A 15,654-nucleotide genomic window follows, 5' to 3' on the forward strand; every position below is an offset into this window, starting at 1 on the left:
GGCAGGATATTTTTAGGGGAATGATCTCTGATCAGAATCTCGTCCTGCTTCCTCTGCTTCTATGAAGGAAAGGGGGTTCTCCTATGCTTCCCTCTGGAGGATGTCTTTTTTGGGGGGAAGCCCAAGGCCCCCTTCATTCTATCCTGGCCTCCTACGCAGTGCAGTATTTGTGGACTCCTTTTTCCTTGACTCCTGGAGGAGGAGCAGAAAGGATTAAGGGGGATTAGGAAAGGAGGCCCTGGAGAAAAGAGGCGCAGCTATGGACCTTAGACCCCCATGCTGGAAAAGTATGGATCTGGTCAGCCATTTGTATTCCCGCCTGCACCAGGGAAGGGGCCCATGGATGATGTCCTGAAGGAAGGTGTCAGCAGCCAGACATCGCCTCTTCTCCATGACTTCAGGTTCCAGGTCTCCCCTTTTTTGAGTCTTCCCTTGTTTGTCTGGAGGGAGACAGTGTGGGCCCATCTGCTAGAATTAATTTGAACACAGAGGGGTCTTGGGACTCTGTTTTGGGAGGATACTGGGCAACAGCATCCAAGTATGACCCCCTGTTCTTCCCTTGCTGCTTCCTGCTTCCTTCACATTTTTTTTTTCAATCTAGTAGGAAGGAGGAAAACTAATATTTATAGAATATCTACTGTGAGGTTGAATTCTCTTGTGTACTCAGAAAAATAAAATTACCCCCAGTTTAAATATAAGGACAATGAGGTTTAAGGAAATTAAATAATTTGCCCAAGAGCAGTCAGTAAGTAAATGGCAGAGCTGGGATTTCAACTTGGGTCATATAACTGTCGTGTGCTCTGCCCTGAACCAGGTTTCTCCTTGCCAATATCCCTTTCTGCTCCTTACCCTCGTGAGCATCCAGAGGTGGCTTTTGTTCTGGGGTCTCATGAGGGAGTGGAGAGGATCTCACTATATTATCATCATCACAAAGAGTAATGACTAGTATTTCTTCGTCACTTTGTATCTGCCTGGTACTATGGTCAGGAGCTTATACACATTATGTCATTTAATCCTTACTTTCCCCTTCTTAAGTAAGAGGAAACTGAGGTCTGGATGTTCAGAGTCATGCCTGAGGTCACTTAACTAGTAAGTGCTAAAGCAAGAAGTCAAACCTACATCTCTCTGACTCTGGAAAGCAACATTTACCACTGAGAAGACCCCTCCTTGTGAGGCCTGTAAACATGGAACCTGAGGGGAAGGGTGTGGAAGCCTCACTTCAGACACCATCAGTGGACTGAAGCCAACAGTTGGGAGGACTTGGTCCCCCTACACATTCTCTCCAAGCTCTGCCCCAAGTGAGAAAGCCAGACTGGACTAGAATAGAGAATTCTGGTTTCTCATATTTCCTGTTTTGTTCTTTGCAGGTTGGTGGTAAAGCAAGGGATCTGATCTTGATGTGGGGCAGGGGATCAGAAGGAGGGCTCTAGGTGACCATGACTCTGGAGCAAATCTCGTAGGACTGATCTCCAAGGTCAAAGTAAGGGGCCTTATGCCGAATGGTCCACAGTTGGTTCAGGTCGTCATACCTTTTTACTGAGTGCGGGCTTAAAGCAAGGAGACCATCTTTAACACATGGCCCCAGGGGGGCTCTGGGTTGTCGGGAGCTCTGTCTTGGCCTTCTTGACCATCTTAGGCTTCAAAACCTCCTTTTTTTCCCCTTTTATATTTTCTAGATCTCCAGAAGCTTCTAGAGAAGAAGTAGGCGGCCTTTCCTGAGTTATCCTGGCTCCCCAGCTTAGCCCCCATAACCTGGCTCCCCCTTTCCTTCCTATTCCCCTGCTCCCCCTCTCCCCTCCCCATGTATCCAACTGAATTGGCCAGAACTGCTCTCCCTCCTTTCCCCTCCTAGACATCCCTATTTTCTCCTATTCCGTGCCCAGAGATATTTGAACACACTTCATCTAAATAACTGGGGGAAGGAGACTTTCTGACTTCACAAGTCCTTGAGCAAAATCTGAATAAGGAGCAGGGAGTGACGGAAACCTAGTGAAGCATTCCCAAAGACTCATCATGGAAGAAGGCTTCAGAGACCGGGCAGCTTTCATCCGTGGGGCCAAGGACATTGCCAAGGAAGTCAAGAAACATGCGGCCAAGAAGGTGGTGAAGGGCCTGGACAGAGTCCAGGATGAATATTCCCGTAGATCCTACTCTCGCTTTGAGGAGGAGGAGGATGATGATGACTTCCCTGCCCCTGCTGATGGCTATTACCGTGGGGAAGGGGCCCAGGATGAGGAAGAAGGTGGCGCATCTAGTGATGCCACCGAGGGCCACGATGAGGATGATGAGATCTATGAGGGGGAATATCAGGGCATTCCCCGGGCGGAGTCTGGGGGCAAAGGCGAGCGGATGGCAGATGGGGCTCCCCTGGCTGGAGGGAGGGGGGGCTTGGGCGATGGGGAGGGCCCCCCTGGCGGCCGGGGGGAGGCACAACGGCGTAAAGAACGGGAAGAGCTAGCTCAGCAGTACGAAGCCATCCTCCGGGAGTGTGGCCACGGCCGCTTCCAGTGGACACTCTACTTCGTGCTTGGCCTGGCGCTGATGGCTGATGGTGTGGAAGTCTTTGTGGTGGGCTTTGTGCTGCCTAGTGCTGAAAAAGACATGTGCCTGTCAGACTCCAACAAAGGCATGCTAGGTAAGACACACTGGGGGGCCCTCCAGCCCTGTCCTGCCCCAAACTCTAGAAACACCTCTGCTTGTGAGAACCCCTGTCCTTACCGCTGGGCTCCCTAGGATCCTGGTCCCAAGATGTCCCCAGAGGGCTTGGGGTTCCTCTGCACACTCTCCCCTCACTCCTTCCTCTTGACACTGGGTCACAGTGAGGCCGTTCGTGCTGGGCTGGGGCTTGGGCGGTGGTCTGCTTAGTTAGTTCTGCAGGAGGTGGCCATGGTGGCATGGACCCCTGTTGGGAGTGTCCAAGGGCCAGTGAGTGGTCTCTAATGGCCCTTCCTCATGTGGACCCTGAGGGAGGAAGCCCTCTAGACTCACCCACAAAGGATCTCTTGGTCTTGCTCTGCTCCCAAGTTGCCATGAGATCCTGGGCAGATCCCCACTCCTTGGGGCTTAGCTGAAGCATGGCTAAAATGCAGAGTTTGGAATAGATGAGTTTTAAGATCAGTTCCAACTCTGAATGTAGGAAGGAAATAAGGAACAGGAAAGTTTTAGGACCAGAAGCACTGGAGCTGGGTTCTGTGTGGGGGATTTCATTGGGGGACTGAAGGGATGGAGCCACTTTCCCAGGGACGCAAGAGACCCTTCCTGCTGCTTTGAGGGCATCAGGGCTGGGAGAGGAGAGGGGACCATAGGACAGTCTGGGAGTCTGGGCCGCGCCGTTCCTCCTTCCAGGCAAGCCAGAGATGGGGGTGGTGTGTGTGTGTGAGAGAGAGACAGGGACAGAGAGACAGACAGAGAGTGAGAGGTGAGAGCAAGCAAGAGAGAGCAGGAGGGAGAGAAAGAAAGAATTCTGGGGGTCTCTGAAGTCTGCATTCCTGCCTTTGAACCCCTGGCCTGCGGGGATGACCTTCCGTCTTTGCTCACACTTCTTCTCTTTACTTGCTCTCATCTCTGGGTAGACTTAGCTATTCTAGAAGTCCTCCCAGCTCCTTGATCCATTCTGCTGCAGCTCTAGCTCACTTAATGCTCAACAAGTGTGAGAACGGAAGCATGTCTGCTCATAGCCCTGCTGCCTCTGTTTCCCTCCCTTAGGCCTTATAGTCTACCTGGGCATGATGGTGGGAGCCTTCCTCTGGGGAGGTCTGGCTGATCGGCTGGGTCGGAGGCAGTGTCTGCTCATCTCGCTCTCAGTCAACAGCGTCTTCGCCTTTTTCTCATCTTTCGTCCAGGGTTATGGCACTTTCCTCTTCTGCCGCCTCCTTTCTGGGATTGGGTGAGTGGCCACTTGCTAAGCCCCCGGAGGCAGTCCTGAAGGAGGACTGTGCCTTGGTCACTGGTGTATTCCTAGAGCCCAGCACAGTGCCAGGCACACCAGATGTACCTCAAATCTGTATGAAGTGAATGAATTCCTTTCTCCTACCGTCTTTAGGCCAGCTTCCCCCTGTCCAGGACCCACCTACCGCCTGCCCAGAACACCATTCCATGTCTGGTCCACTCCTGAGTCCTCCATCCCACCCTCTAGTTCCATTTGGAGCCTGGCTCCATGAAGAGGCCTGGTGGGTCTCAGCCTTACCCCTGGGCGCCTGCGAGCCCTTGAGTTATCCCCTTCCCCCATGACATGTTTCCTGCATTTGACAACAGACCTTGTTACCCCACAGCTGCCGGAACTCTGAAGCCTTGACCCATCCACGCTCCCACACTCCCCAAGCCACCAGCATGCATTCTTCGCCCTGGCTGCAAGCTCTTTCCTGGCCTGCTCCCACATACCTGCCCTCAGACTCCTCTCTGCCCATCCTTTTCCTTTGGGGACTTCCCCTCTCATCCATAATTATCTTCCCTCTCTTGCAACTCTGTAGTTATCTTCAAGATGCAACGTTTGGGCCTCCCCTTTCCCTGAGACCTCCCTGCCTGTGTCCCAGGGTCCCAAGGATGGGTGCTTACTGGCTGCTGGTGAGGGAGTGTACTGGGCACTAAGAAGTCTCTTTACTGAGGTGTGGAAGATGAAAGGCGCTTGGGGATGCCGAGCGCTGGGGCAGGGGATCAGGAACAGGGCCGTTTTCTAATGCTTAATTCTTACAATGCCCTCCAGGATCGGAGGGTCCATCCCCATTGTCTTCTCCTATTTCTCGGAGTTTCTGGCCCAGGAGAAGCGTGGGGAGCATTTGAGCTGGCTCTGCATGTTTTGGATGATTGGTGGAGTGTATGCAGCTGCTATGGCCTGGGCCATCATCCCCCACTACGGTGAGCAGCCCCCAGGGAATGCACCCCAGCCTCTCCCTCTTCGCTTGGGTGCCTGGTGGTGGGAGCCCCCAGCCTCTGGCCTCTCTGCTGATGCTGACTGTCCCTGCCAGGGTGGAGCTTTCAGATGGGGTCGGCTTACCAGTTCCACAGCTGGAGGGTGTTTGTCCTCGTCTGCGCCTTCCCTTCCGTGTTTGCCATCGGCGCTCTGACCACACAGCCTGAGAGCCCCCGCTTCTTCCTGGAGGTGAATGGGGCAGGGGGTTCTGTGTTCAAGCACTCACGGTGGGTTTGGTTTGTGGGGCCCTCACAGGGTCCACACTTCTGGGGGCTTTATCTTGCTTCCTTTGTCTTGTGATGTGTCTCCAGAGGGGCTCTGTGCGTGGAGAAACCAGGGTACCTGCTCACCCACGGGTGGTTTAAGATTTTGCAGGCAGGGGCCCCGGCCCTGACTTTATAGCTCAAGAGAAGTTCCCACCCTCTACTTCGTCCCCTTCCAAGTAGATCTTGGTCCAGCAGGGTTAGGATGCTGCTTCTCTGACGACCCACTTACCCTCGTCATCAGTTCCCTTGTTTTCAGTTTTCTCTTCCCATCGTACCAGGGGATCCCTAGGACCTGTAGTTGCATCTGTCTCCTGGGCTCCCCTTACTACTGCCCAAGTCTGATTATATTTTGCCGTATCCCTACTTGGGGCTCTTTCTGAGTGGGTGATGTCCGTGCCCACAGGTCAGAGGTAGAGGTGGGAGCATTTCTGTATCCTGTGACTAGAGAAACCACAGGGAGGGGGCCTATTACCCTGGCTCGGGGAGGAGCTAACTGGATATGGGAACTGTGTCTGTGGTTCTAGAATGGGAAGCATGATGAGGCCTGGATGGTGCTGAAGCAGGTTCATGACACCAACATGCGAGCCAAGGGGCATCCTGAGCGCGTCTTCTCAGTAAGCCATAGCCCTGCCCGCGACCCTCCTCGGCCCTGCAGTCCCAGCCCCAGCGGCCCCTCTCTGGATTCCACCCCCTACCTTCCCTGACCTCTCCGACCACACCCTCCCTCCATGTCATCTCTCAGGGTATCATGGCACAGCCGCCCCTGCCTGCCTTTTGTTACCATAGGAGAAACGGAGGCACCTGAATGGGGTTGGGAAATACAGACTATGTGACTGCTAACCCCTTCTCTTGACCCCAGGTAACCCACATTAAGACGATTCATCAGGAGGATGAGTTGATTGAAATCCAGTCAGACACGGGGACTTGGTACCAGCGCTGGGGGGTCCGGGCCTTGAGCCTGGGGGGGCAGGTAATGAGGGATGGTTCGGCGAAGAAAGAGAAGGGAGTGGGAGAGGTGGAGACAAAGTCAGGGCTGTGGGGGTGGGGTGGGGGCTAAACTGAGAGAAGGGGTTAGGTAGGAGAAGGGGGTGCCTGGGGGTGCTAGAAGTTAGCACAGCCACTCTCTGACTTTGTTCTGTTCCACCTAGGTTTGGGGGAATTTTCTCTCCTGTTTCGGTCCAGAATATCGACGCATCACCCTGATGATGATGGGTGTGTGGTTTACCATGTCATTCAGGTGAGGAGGCGTGTGGGGGCGGTGGGGATCTAAGTCCTGAAGACCGAATGGAGGTTGGATAGGCTGGGGGTGGGGTGGTGGTGGGGAGACTGTTTTAGGCCAAGGGCAGAGCAAATGCATGGGAGATAAGAGAGTACATTGGGGGGGGTAGAAAAACGAGAAGTCCCCCAGACCCACGGCAATTGGTGAAGGGAGGAGTAGTGAGGGTGGAGGCTGGAGAGGAGGGCAAGGTCCTGACTCTCTATCCCCTCACTTCTGGACCCCCTGGTCCTAATCCTGAGCCTTGTCTGATTCCATTGTCCTTGACTCTTCAGCTACTATGGCCTGACTGTCTGGTTTCCTGACATGATCCGCCATCTCCAGGCGGTGGACTACGAAGCCCGTACCAAACTGTTCTCTGGGGAGCATGTGGAGCATGTGACCTTTAATTTCACTCTGGAGAATCAGATCCACAGAGGGGGACAATACTTCAATGACAAGTACGTGGGGACCTTTCCATTTCATTTTATGAGTCTGGGAGTTCGGAGACAGGGTGTTTGGGGGTAAATACCTGTGGTTTCTCCTCAATTCCAAGGGAACGAGTGTTGGAGGAGGGTATGAGGATAAGGGGAGAGTATGTCTCATCATCCTGGCCTTCCAGGTTCATTGGGCTACGTCTGAAGTCAGTGTCCTTTGAGGATTCCCTATTTGAGGAGTGTTATTTCGAGGATGTCACTTCGAGCAACACATTTTTCCGCAACTGCACGTTCATCAACACTGTGTTCTATAACACTGGTAAGGTGGTGTGGCTGGTGGCTGTCAGACCAAAGGGCTGGGTGGACCCTGAAGAGGGGAGAAGGAGCCTTTCTCATTCCCTAGCTCAGGGTTCACAAGCTGAGCTCTTTGGGGCCCTGGTGGTATGGGGGCCTACTAGCTACCACTAAGAGTTCCAAAAATCGAATGGAAATTGAACATTTTTCTGTAATAGTTTTAAGAATATCTGGCAAAAGCATCAAATTTCTTTGCCTTTGAGCTGGAACTAAAGCAACTCTGTGGTGTTATTAATGCACTTTTGCAGAAGAGGGCAAAACTCATTCAAACAGGGTCTTCAGGAAAAAAAAACTATAAAAGGGATATTTGGTGGGTAAAAGGTTGGAAATCATTGCATTAGTCCAGTGCTTTTCTTTTTTTTTTAAAGATTTATTTATTTATTTGAGAGGCAGAGGGAAGGGGAGAGAAAGAATCTCAAGCAGACGTGGGAAGCCCCACACAGGGCTTGATCCCACTACCCTGAGATCACCACCTGAGCCAAAATCAACGGTCGGCCCCTTAACCGACTGAGTCACCCAGGCGCCCCACATTAGTCCAGTTTTTAAAACAGTGATTCTCAAACTATATGCACATGAAATGCTGCTTTGTCAGCTAGACTGAGGATCCCACCTCTAATGGAGTACTGGGTGAGTTTTTCCCACCTTGCAGGGAAAAATAATGGAAAGGACTTGTAATGATTTTTAATATCTGGCTCAGTAATTTTTCCTAGACCCATGGCACTGCTATTGCTTATAGTCAGCTAGGGCAGACAAAAAGAATGAATAAGAAGCAAAGATTATTAATGAGACAACTTGGAAACAGCCAGTTCCACTGTTCCATTTCATAGACTGTGGTCATTTCCTGCACCATAGGAACAATCCTAGTTCCTAGGGTGCTCTCATTTGATGTTTTGTAATGAAGGTCCTGAGCAATTCTTTTGAGAGCCCTGCCTCCCCCCCGCCCCTGACTAACCCCACAGAGGCAGCGCCCTGAGCCCTAAGCAGTGGCAGCCTCCCTCCCACATTTCACTGACCGCCTGCCTCTCTTGGTCTTGGCCCCTAGACCTGTTTGAGTACAAGTTTGTGAACAGCCGTCTGGTGAACAGCACGTTCCTGCACAACAAGGAGGGCTGCCCACTGGACGTGACAGGGACGGGGGAAGGCGCCTATATGGTGTACTTTGTCAGTTTCTTGGGGACGCTGGCTGTGCTTCCCGGGAACATCGTGTCTGCGCTGCTCATGGACAAGATTGGCAGGCTCCGAATGCTTGGTAAGGGCAGGTGGCTGGTGGTGTGCGTCAGAACTGATTTGGGGGCCGGGGAGCAGGGCGAGGCTGTCAACACGCTTCTTACCTCATTCTGAAGGAAGAGCTTAGCCAGAGAAGGTTCTCTCTCTCTCTTGTCTTCTGTTTAGGTCTTGGCTGCAAGATGGGGTGGGGCCTGGCATGGAAGCTTCTCTGGGGGGTAAAGGAGGTAGGCAGAATAGCAAGCACACAGGCTTTGAGGCTATGGGTTTTGAATCTCAACCCCACCCCCTACCTTGGGCAAGTTGCTTCACCTCTGTGAGCCCAAGTGTCTCATCTGTAAAATGGGGGTGATGACAGTACCCGCCTCATTGGGTTGCTGTATTAGATCAATGCATGTAAAGCATCAAGGTCCTTGGCCCATAGCTGTCATTGAAGAGATGGTTGTTACTGATATTATTAATAAAAAGATAATTATAAGGGAGGTTGGGGATGAGTGAAGAGCCTTCCTTTTGAGTCCTTTGGGAAGAAGAGTCTCATCCTGGGCTACCCTCGAGCCTGGTTGGTGGCACGGGGTGGGTTGTGGATGGGCGTCACTGTGGCCAGGTTCATGTTCCCTCCTTTTCCTGACTCCAGCTGGCTCCAGCGTGATGTCCTGTGTCTCCTGCTTCTTCCTGTCGTTTGGGAACAGCGAGTCAGCCATGATCGCTCTGCTCTGCCTTTTTGGGGGGGTCAGCATTGCATCCTGGAACGCGCTGGACGTGTTGACTGTTGAACTCTACCCCTCGGACAAGAGGTAGTTGGAGTGTCGTGGGGGCAGGGCCGCCGGTTTCGGGCCTCTGTAAGGAAGTGGGCTGAATGGGAGATCATCTTTAGGGTTAGAAGGACACACATTCCCATTGAGTTTCTCCTCTAAGAGCTGGTAACTTTGGTGTTCACTCCTTGAAGTCTTAACTATTAACCTAATTTTTTGGTCTTCTTTTCCCCTTGCCTCCCAATCTATATTCCCTGGTGTACATCCCTCCCCTCTCTCATCTTTCCATCCTTCCTCTCCTTCTCGGACACTGCCTGCCATCTCTCCTTCACTTTCCCACCTACTCACCAATCCCCCACAAACCCTCCCGTGCCTCTTCCTTGTCTCCCCTTCCTACTGCACTGGGGGCTCCTGAGCAGGACCACAGCCTTCGGCTTCCTGAATGCCCTCTGTAAGCTGGCGGCCGTGCTGGGGATCAGCATCTTCACATCCTTTGTGGGAATCACCAAGGCTGCCCCCATCCTGTTTGCCTCAGCCGCGCTTGCCCTCGGGAGTTCTCTGGCCCTGAAGTTGCCTGAGACCCGGGGGCAGGTGCTGCAGTGAGCGCCGCAGGGCTTTTGAGGGCAGCAGGCACACTGTGAGACCTACGGCCCCTGCTCCCTCCCTGCCCCGCCCCCCTGGCCCGAGAAGCCTCAGTCCCCACTGCCCTGTGTTCCGTGTCTTAGCCGTGTGTGTGTGCGTGCGCGTGTGCATGTGTGTGACCCGTGCGCGGGAACTACAGGGAAGGCTCTTGCGTCCCAGTTTCGGGATGCAGCTCAACTCCCCACCTCCTACCCCCGTTGACTTTGCACAAGAGAAGGCTTGGCCCCACCCTTCTCCCCCGGTGTTAGTGAGGGGCCCTAGCTCTTCCTGGCTCTAGGGGGTCCAGAACAGGCCTCCCGCCCCCCCCGCATCCCCTCTGCCTAGGCCCTGGTGAAACCGTGGGCATGTGGTTATGCTGGGGGCTGGGGCTCGGTGTAGTCTATGGACCAAAAGAACTTCTTAGAGTTGGAAGGGCCTCAGGTGCCCTCTCACGCCTGCTGGACGCTGGGAAAGTAGCAATAAACTTCAGCCCCCTGGCCTCCACTCCCCCCTCAATTTGGGCTACAAGTAAGAAGCCTGAGTTTTATGAAATTAACCTTCTGATTCTTATTTATTTATAGATTAAGTTCTGAGGCAGCTCAGCAGGACGGTGTGTGTGAATGCACGTGTAACACTGTGTGTGTATGTGCCGTGGGGCAGGGGCTCGCTATACTGTCCTGAGATACAAGCCAAGGGTAATCTCCGTGGACACACACACGACCCTGCCTCCCGTGGTCCCTCCCCTAATCTTGTTTCTGTGCCAGGCCTGGGAGGGGGGAGCCCCGGGCCAGGCTAGGATGAGTCCCACAGCCTAGACAGACCTGAGGGCCCCTGACAAGGTCCATGTCCTCCCCTCCTCTCAAGAAGCACAGGCCTCTGGAGTGAGAGGCTCCACCCACTATAGCACAGACAGGGACGGCACAGCCGCCCTCCCGCCCCCAAGCTGTCCCCTCACAGGCAGGGTAGCAGGGGAGGGAAAGAAACCAGGCGTATGGTCAAACCAGCAGATCAAAAAGCACAAGGAGCTGGGGCAGGGGCAGAAAGCAGGGGCCCTCCCAGCAACTCCTCTGGAGTGGGAAGAGGTTGGGCAATAAGCCAGGGACCCCTCATGTGGGACCGAAGCCTCAGTTTCCCCATCTCACCTTTCTACGTGATAGCCCCTGTAGGTTAAGCTGCCCTCGCCTCACCCCACTGTGTGGCTGCTTTCTTTGGTGCCCTCCTGCCCCCCCACTGTAGCTGTGATGTGTTGTAGTTTTTAGCTGTTTGTAAAATGTTAAAAAAAAAAAAGTGAAAAGGAAAAAAAGTGAAAACACAAACAACAAAAAAAGAAAATCCAAATTCACCCTCCTCATGTTGTGTCTGGTGCGCCCACCCTCTGGTCACTCCCCCCATTTTGTAACACTCAGTCAGGTGGGGACTGCTGAACTCGTGTCTGTGCTCAAAGGACCGCCTTCTCCAGTGCCCAGTGTGTGGGTGTGTACCCCCTTTCCTCACCCTTCGTTTGCTGGACGCAGCCTTCTCTCCTGTGCCCCTGGAGGGACCCATCCATCTCTCCTGCTCTCCTGGGGAACCCCCCTAAACCCAACTCTGTTGATGTGAAAAATGAAAAGAAAAATATTGATGAAAAAGAAAAAGGAAATAAATCCTTAAAATCCCAAATGGCTACATCTGCTTCTTTGCTGCTCCACCTGCATTCAGCTCTGTTCTGCCTGTGGGAGGGGAAGGTGGTGAGATGGAAATATTATTCCTCTCTCCCTCAACTGGAGCCCAGAGTGATACGATGCGCCACATTTATTTCCTCACTTGGCCTCTCTATCCTCACCTTTTCACTTCTGGAGATGGAGGGTCCTCTCAGTCTCCCAGATTTGAAAACTTGGGGTAATATCCTATAACTCAGTAGCAAAAAAACTAGTAACTGATTTAAAAAAGGGGCTAAAGTCTTGAATAAACATTTCTCCAAAGACATACAAATAGCCAACAGGTATATACGAAACAGCACTAACCATCAAGGAAATGCAAATCAAACCCACAATGAGACATCACTTCACCCCAGTTGGGGTGGCTATTACCAAAAACCAACCCATCCCCCAAACCCAAACAAAACAAAAAAACTAAATGGTGTTGGTGAAGATGTGGAGAAACTGGAACACTTGCACATTGTTGGCGGGAATACAAAATGGCGCAGCTGCTATATGAAAGAGTATGGAGGTTCCTCAGAAAATTAAAAATAGAACTACCATATGATCCAACAATCTCACTTCTGGATATTTATCAAAAGAACTGAAATGAGGATCTTGGCAATATTAGCACTCCCATGCAGCACTATTCACAATAGCTAAGACGTGGAAACAACTTAAATGTCCATCCGCAGATGAGCTGATAATGAAAATGTGGTCTATACATACAACGGAATGCTATTCAGCTTTTAGAAAATAAGGAAATTATGCAGTATGTGATGACATGGATGAACCATGAGGACATTAAGTCAAATAAGCCAGTTACTGAAACACAAAGACCAAATGATCCCATTAGTTATCTAAAATAGTCAAATTCATAGAATCAAAGAGTAGAATAATGGTTGCCAGGGGTAGGGGAGAGAAGGAAATGGGGAGTTACTAATCAAAGGGATAAAGTTTCAGTTAAGCAAGATGAATAAGCCCTAGAGATGTGTATGACCCTGTATCTTTAGTCAATGATGCATTGTACCCTTAAAAATTTAAGAGAGTAGACCTCAGGTTAAGTGTTACTACCACAATAAAACAGAACTTAAAAAATAAAATTTAAGGCCCGCCTGGGTGGCTCAGTCAGTTAAGTGCCTTTGGCTCAGGTCATGATCTCGGGGTCCTGAGATTGAGCCCCCATGCTGCCAGGCTCCCGGCTCAGCAGTGTCGCTTGTCCCTCTCCCTCTGTCCCCTTCCCACTTGAGAGCATGCACGCTCTCTCTCAAATAAATAAAATTTTCAACAAACAAAAACTCGGGAGTGTTTCTTGAGAATAGAGCCAGCTTTCCTCCAAATCCTCTCGTGTGTCTTTTAAAGATATGGATTCCAGATTTCATTCTTGTGGAATCAGAATTTTTCTTTGGAAGAGGGGGCACCCAGAATCCACATTTGAAATAAGCTCCCATGGGAATTCTTATCTGTGAGGAAATCTGGAAACCGCTGCCTGGGGATTACCTGGGACTCCCCCTCATTCACATTTCTGTTCTAATCAAGCCATTTTCTGACTTTTCATGGTAGCTCTCAAAACTCCTTCCTTTTCATTCCTACAGCTGGCCTTGAAGTCAGGGTCCCACCTTCCCTCTTGATCTCTGTGCCTCCAATCTCCTATGTCAACTCACTAACACATCACTGCCAGATCACTCTGCCCCCAAATGCTCTTAGGTATGCCCTTCCTCAAAACTCAGGGACTTCCTACTGTCCAACCAGATGTAGTCTAAACTGTAGCTCAAAATGATCAAGATATATGTTCATCTATTTCTTTAGTATCTAGAGTCTATTGCCACATTAAGGTCATCAACGTTGTGTATCTAGACATCACTTGAGCTCCCTTCAGAAATAGGACTTTAGAAGGCTCGTAAGAAAATGGGCTATATAAAGTTTTCTCCTTCTTCTATACTCATTTTCCATGTTACCATCTTTTCACTGCCTTACTGTGTTTTGGTTTCTATTTGTTTTGTTAAGGATTTTTCCGAGAAACAAAGGCAAATCCTTTTGGAAATGGACAGGCTAATAGAAAGCCAAATATTCCCCCAGTATGAGATCCAAATGTATTTGTAACTCCTGTCTTGTCCAGTCAGTCATTGTCTAGTCCAGCTTCTATGCCTTTGCTGAGCTCTTCCCCCTACCGGTAACATCTTTCCTCTCCTTTCTGGTTTAAGTCTTGCTTTCCTGTCAAGATCCAATTAGGTCACTACCCCCAGTGAAGCCCCTCATGACTACCCTAGGCTACAGGTATCTTTCTTCTCCCAAGAACATCTGTAGCACTGATTCAACAGGCCATTAATAACACAAAGCAGTGTATCTCCTATGATAATTTATCTTTTAATGTACAGGATTATTTCCAACTCATCAGGTCTGGTGGTTCCTTAGTCACAATTTAACACGAAATGCCTGGGCAGCTTTTCCTAAATAGTAAAGGGCAAGGGCAGTGGTGAGTGATTCTACTCTTTCCTCGGGTAAGCTTGGATCTGAAATGAGTTGCCATCTCCAGAGAATATGTATGTGCTGGCTGAATGGGACCCAAGGGTCCTTATCCCTTACAAATACCAGACCGTATTGAAGGGAGGAAAGCCCGTAGTTTATTCCAAACCATTAGAATCCTGGTCTTCCCTCTCTTGGGGCTCAGGGGGTTCCCCGAGTTTTCTTGCTCCCACCCAGGCAAGGGGGGCTCATGTCCAGTTGAGGGTTTTCCTTCCACTGGGCGGGGGTCCGTGCCTGTATGGCCAGTGCGTGGACCGGCCCAGCCAGCTCCTCAGACAGGGCAGCGTGGACCAGCCGGTGCCGTTGTAAGGGGCTCAGTCCCTCAAAGCGAGAGCTCACCACCGCCACGCGGAAATGCGTCTCGCTGCCCGGTGGGACTGCATGGCCGCCGCTCTCGTTGCGCAGCTCCAGCACCTCGGGGTTGAGTGCCTGCTCCAACTTCGTGCGAATGGCTGCCTCGACGGGACCGATGGTCCCCAATCCCGCGCTGCTCCGGGACAGACACACGCGACCGGCCATGGAGAACAGGCGCCCGACCAGCTGCCCACTCAGCATCGGCTACCGCAGAGACAAGGCCCGAGCAGTGAGGGTCAGGGCCTCCCACCCGGTGAGCGCCCCGTCTCACCAGCCGCCCAGCCCCAGCCGCCCACATCCACACTCCGCTCCTGCAGGCCGCCCGCCTCGACTCCAGACACCAACCCTCTCCTCTGCGTGACGTGGGGGAATTTGGCCTCCAGCCGAGGGCAGCGGAGGGCCGACGAGGGACTGGAAAGGGCCCGCGAGAGGCACATTTAGCAGGGAGTGGGCCGGAGGTTGCAAAGGCAGGGTATGTACAACCCCGGGTTTGTGGTTGAGCCACTGTCCCCTTTAATCCCAGGCTGGGCCCTTTCTACCTTCCGCTCAGCCTTGGCTACCGCAGCTGGGGCTCACGGACCCGACTCCTGAAGGTCTCGGACAAACGCGCTCGTCGCGTCCTGAGGCACGCTGGGAAATGGAGTCCTGGCTACGCGATGGAAGAATGGGCAGGCGCCACGTGATGCCCCGAGGACTCACGGGAACTGTAGTCTTTTTTTTTTTTGGCGACTGGTGCTTTTAGGTCACGAAGCAGAGAGATGCAAAAAATCCAGGAATTCCCGCTCAATTGGGACTGCTGTTATTTGATACATTTTATTGTCATCTAGCTGAACTCCTTTATTTTACATACAAGAAAATGGAAGCTCATTCCATTTACTGCACACATAATTACTGTGCGCAGACCAGTCCTGGAGACTGGGAAATAAAGCAGGCCCGGTCCTCGAGAAGTTTGCAGAACACTGAAGATGAACAAGTAAGCAGGCAATTACAATACCGTGTGCTAAGTGCGATGATGGGATGGAGAACAGGATGCCAAGGAGTCATGTCACCCAGACCTGGGGGCGCAGAGAAACTTCGGAGAGGAGATTTTAGGGGAATGGTTTCGAAGAGACAGCTCGAAAGCCCCTGGCTCAGTCCCTCATAGTCAGGCTGTGGTAGTTGCACACGCAAAGGCCAGGAGAGGGAACTTAGGAGGAGTGGGTTACTTGGGGTGTAGTTGGAGCCGCGGCGGGAGAGAGGATGGTGACCGGGAGTGAGTGAGTAGGCAAGCCTGCTTGGGA

General features: G+C 51.9%; 2 protein-coding genes across 2 annotated transcripts; one reads left to right on the forward strand and one right to left on the reverse strand.

Annotated features, from left to right (window-relative positions):
• Window positions 1-730: 730 nt before the first annotated feature.
• Window positions 731-11,477, forward strand: SV2A (synaptic vesicle glycoprotein 2A). Its single transcript, XM_032397071.1, has 13 exons — window positions 731-1,480; window positions 1,677-2,635; window positions 3,706-3,886; window positions 4,703-4,854; window positions 4,965-5,098; window positions 5,700-5,789; window positions 6,035-6,145; window positions 6,324-6,412; window positions 6,727-6,891; window positions 7,053-7,186; window positions 8,264-8,470; window positions 9,080-9,239; window positions 9,617-11,477. Exons 2-13 carry the CDS (start codon window positions 2,014-2,016, stop codon window positions 9,798-9,800), a joined length of 2,229 nt encoding a protein of 742 aa, XP_032252962.1. The 5' UTR covers window positions 731-1,480; window positions 1,677-2,013; the 3' UTR covers window positions 9,801-11,477.
• Window positions 11,478-13,363: 1,886 nt separating this feature from the next.
• Window positions 13,364-15,025, reverse strand: BOLA1 (bolA family member 1). Its single transcript, XM_032397045.1, has 2 exons — window positions 14,914-15,025; window positions 13,364-14,578 (listed from the first exon to the last, which is right to left on the reverse strand). The coding sequence occupies exon 2, from the start codon at window positions 14,573-14,575 to the stop codon at window positions 14,162-14,164; it is 414 nt and encodes a 137-aa protein (XP_032252936.1). The 5' UTR covers window positions 14,576-14,578; window positions 14,914-15,025; the 3' UTR covers window positions 13,364-14,161.
• Window positions 15,026-15,654: the final 629 nt, after the last annotated feature.

Source organism: Phoca vitulina, unplaced genomic scaffold, assembly GCF_004348235.1.
Source record: "Phoca vitulina isolate PV1807 unplaced genomic scaffold, GSC_HSeal_1.0 scaffold96, whole genome shotgun sequence".
NCBI classification, from domain to species: Eukaryota; Metazoa; Chordata; class Mammalia; order Carnivora; family Phocidae; genus Phoca; species Phoca vitulina.

Coding starts and splice junctions, on each gene's coding strand:
- BOLA1 (XM_032397045.1), bottom strand. CDS start 14,575: ATGCTGAGTGGGCAGCTGGTCGGGCGCCTGTTCTCCATGGCCGGTCGC.
- SV2A (XM_032397071.1), top strand. CDS start 2,014: ATGGAAGAAGGCTTCAGAGACCGGGCAGCTTTCATCCGTGGGGCCAAG. Junction 3,887..4,702: donor CGCCTCCTTTCTGGGATTGG/GTGAGTGGCCAC, acceptor AATGCCCTCCAG/GATCGGAGGGTCCATCCCCA. Junction 6,892..7,052: donor GGACAATACTTCAATGACAA/GTACGTGGGGAC, acceptor CTGGCCTTCCAG/GTTCATTGGGCTACGTCTGA.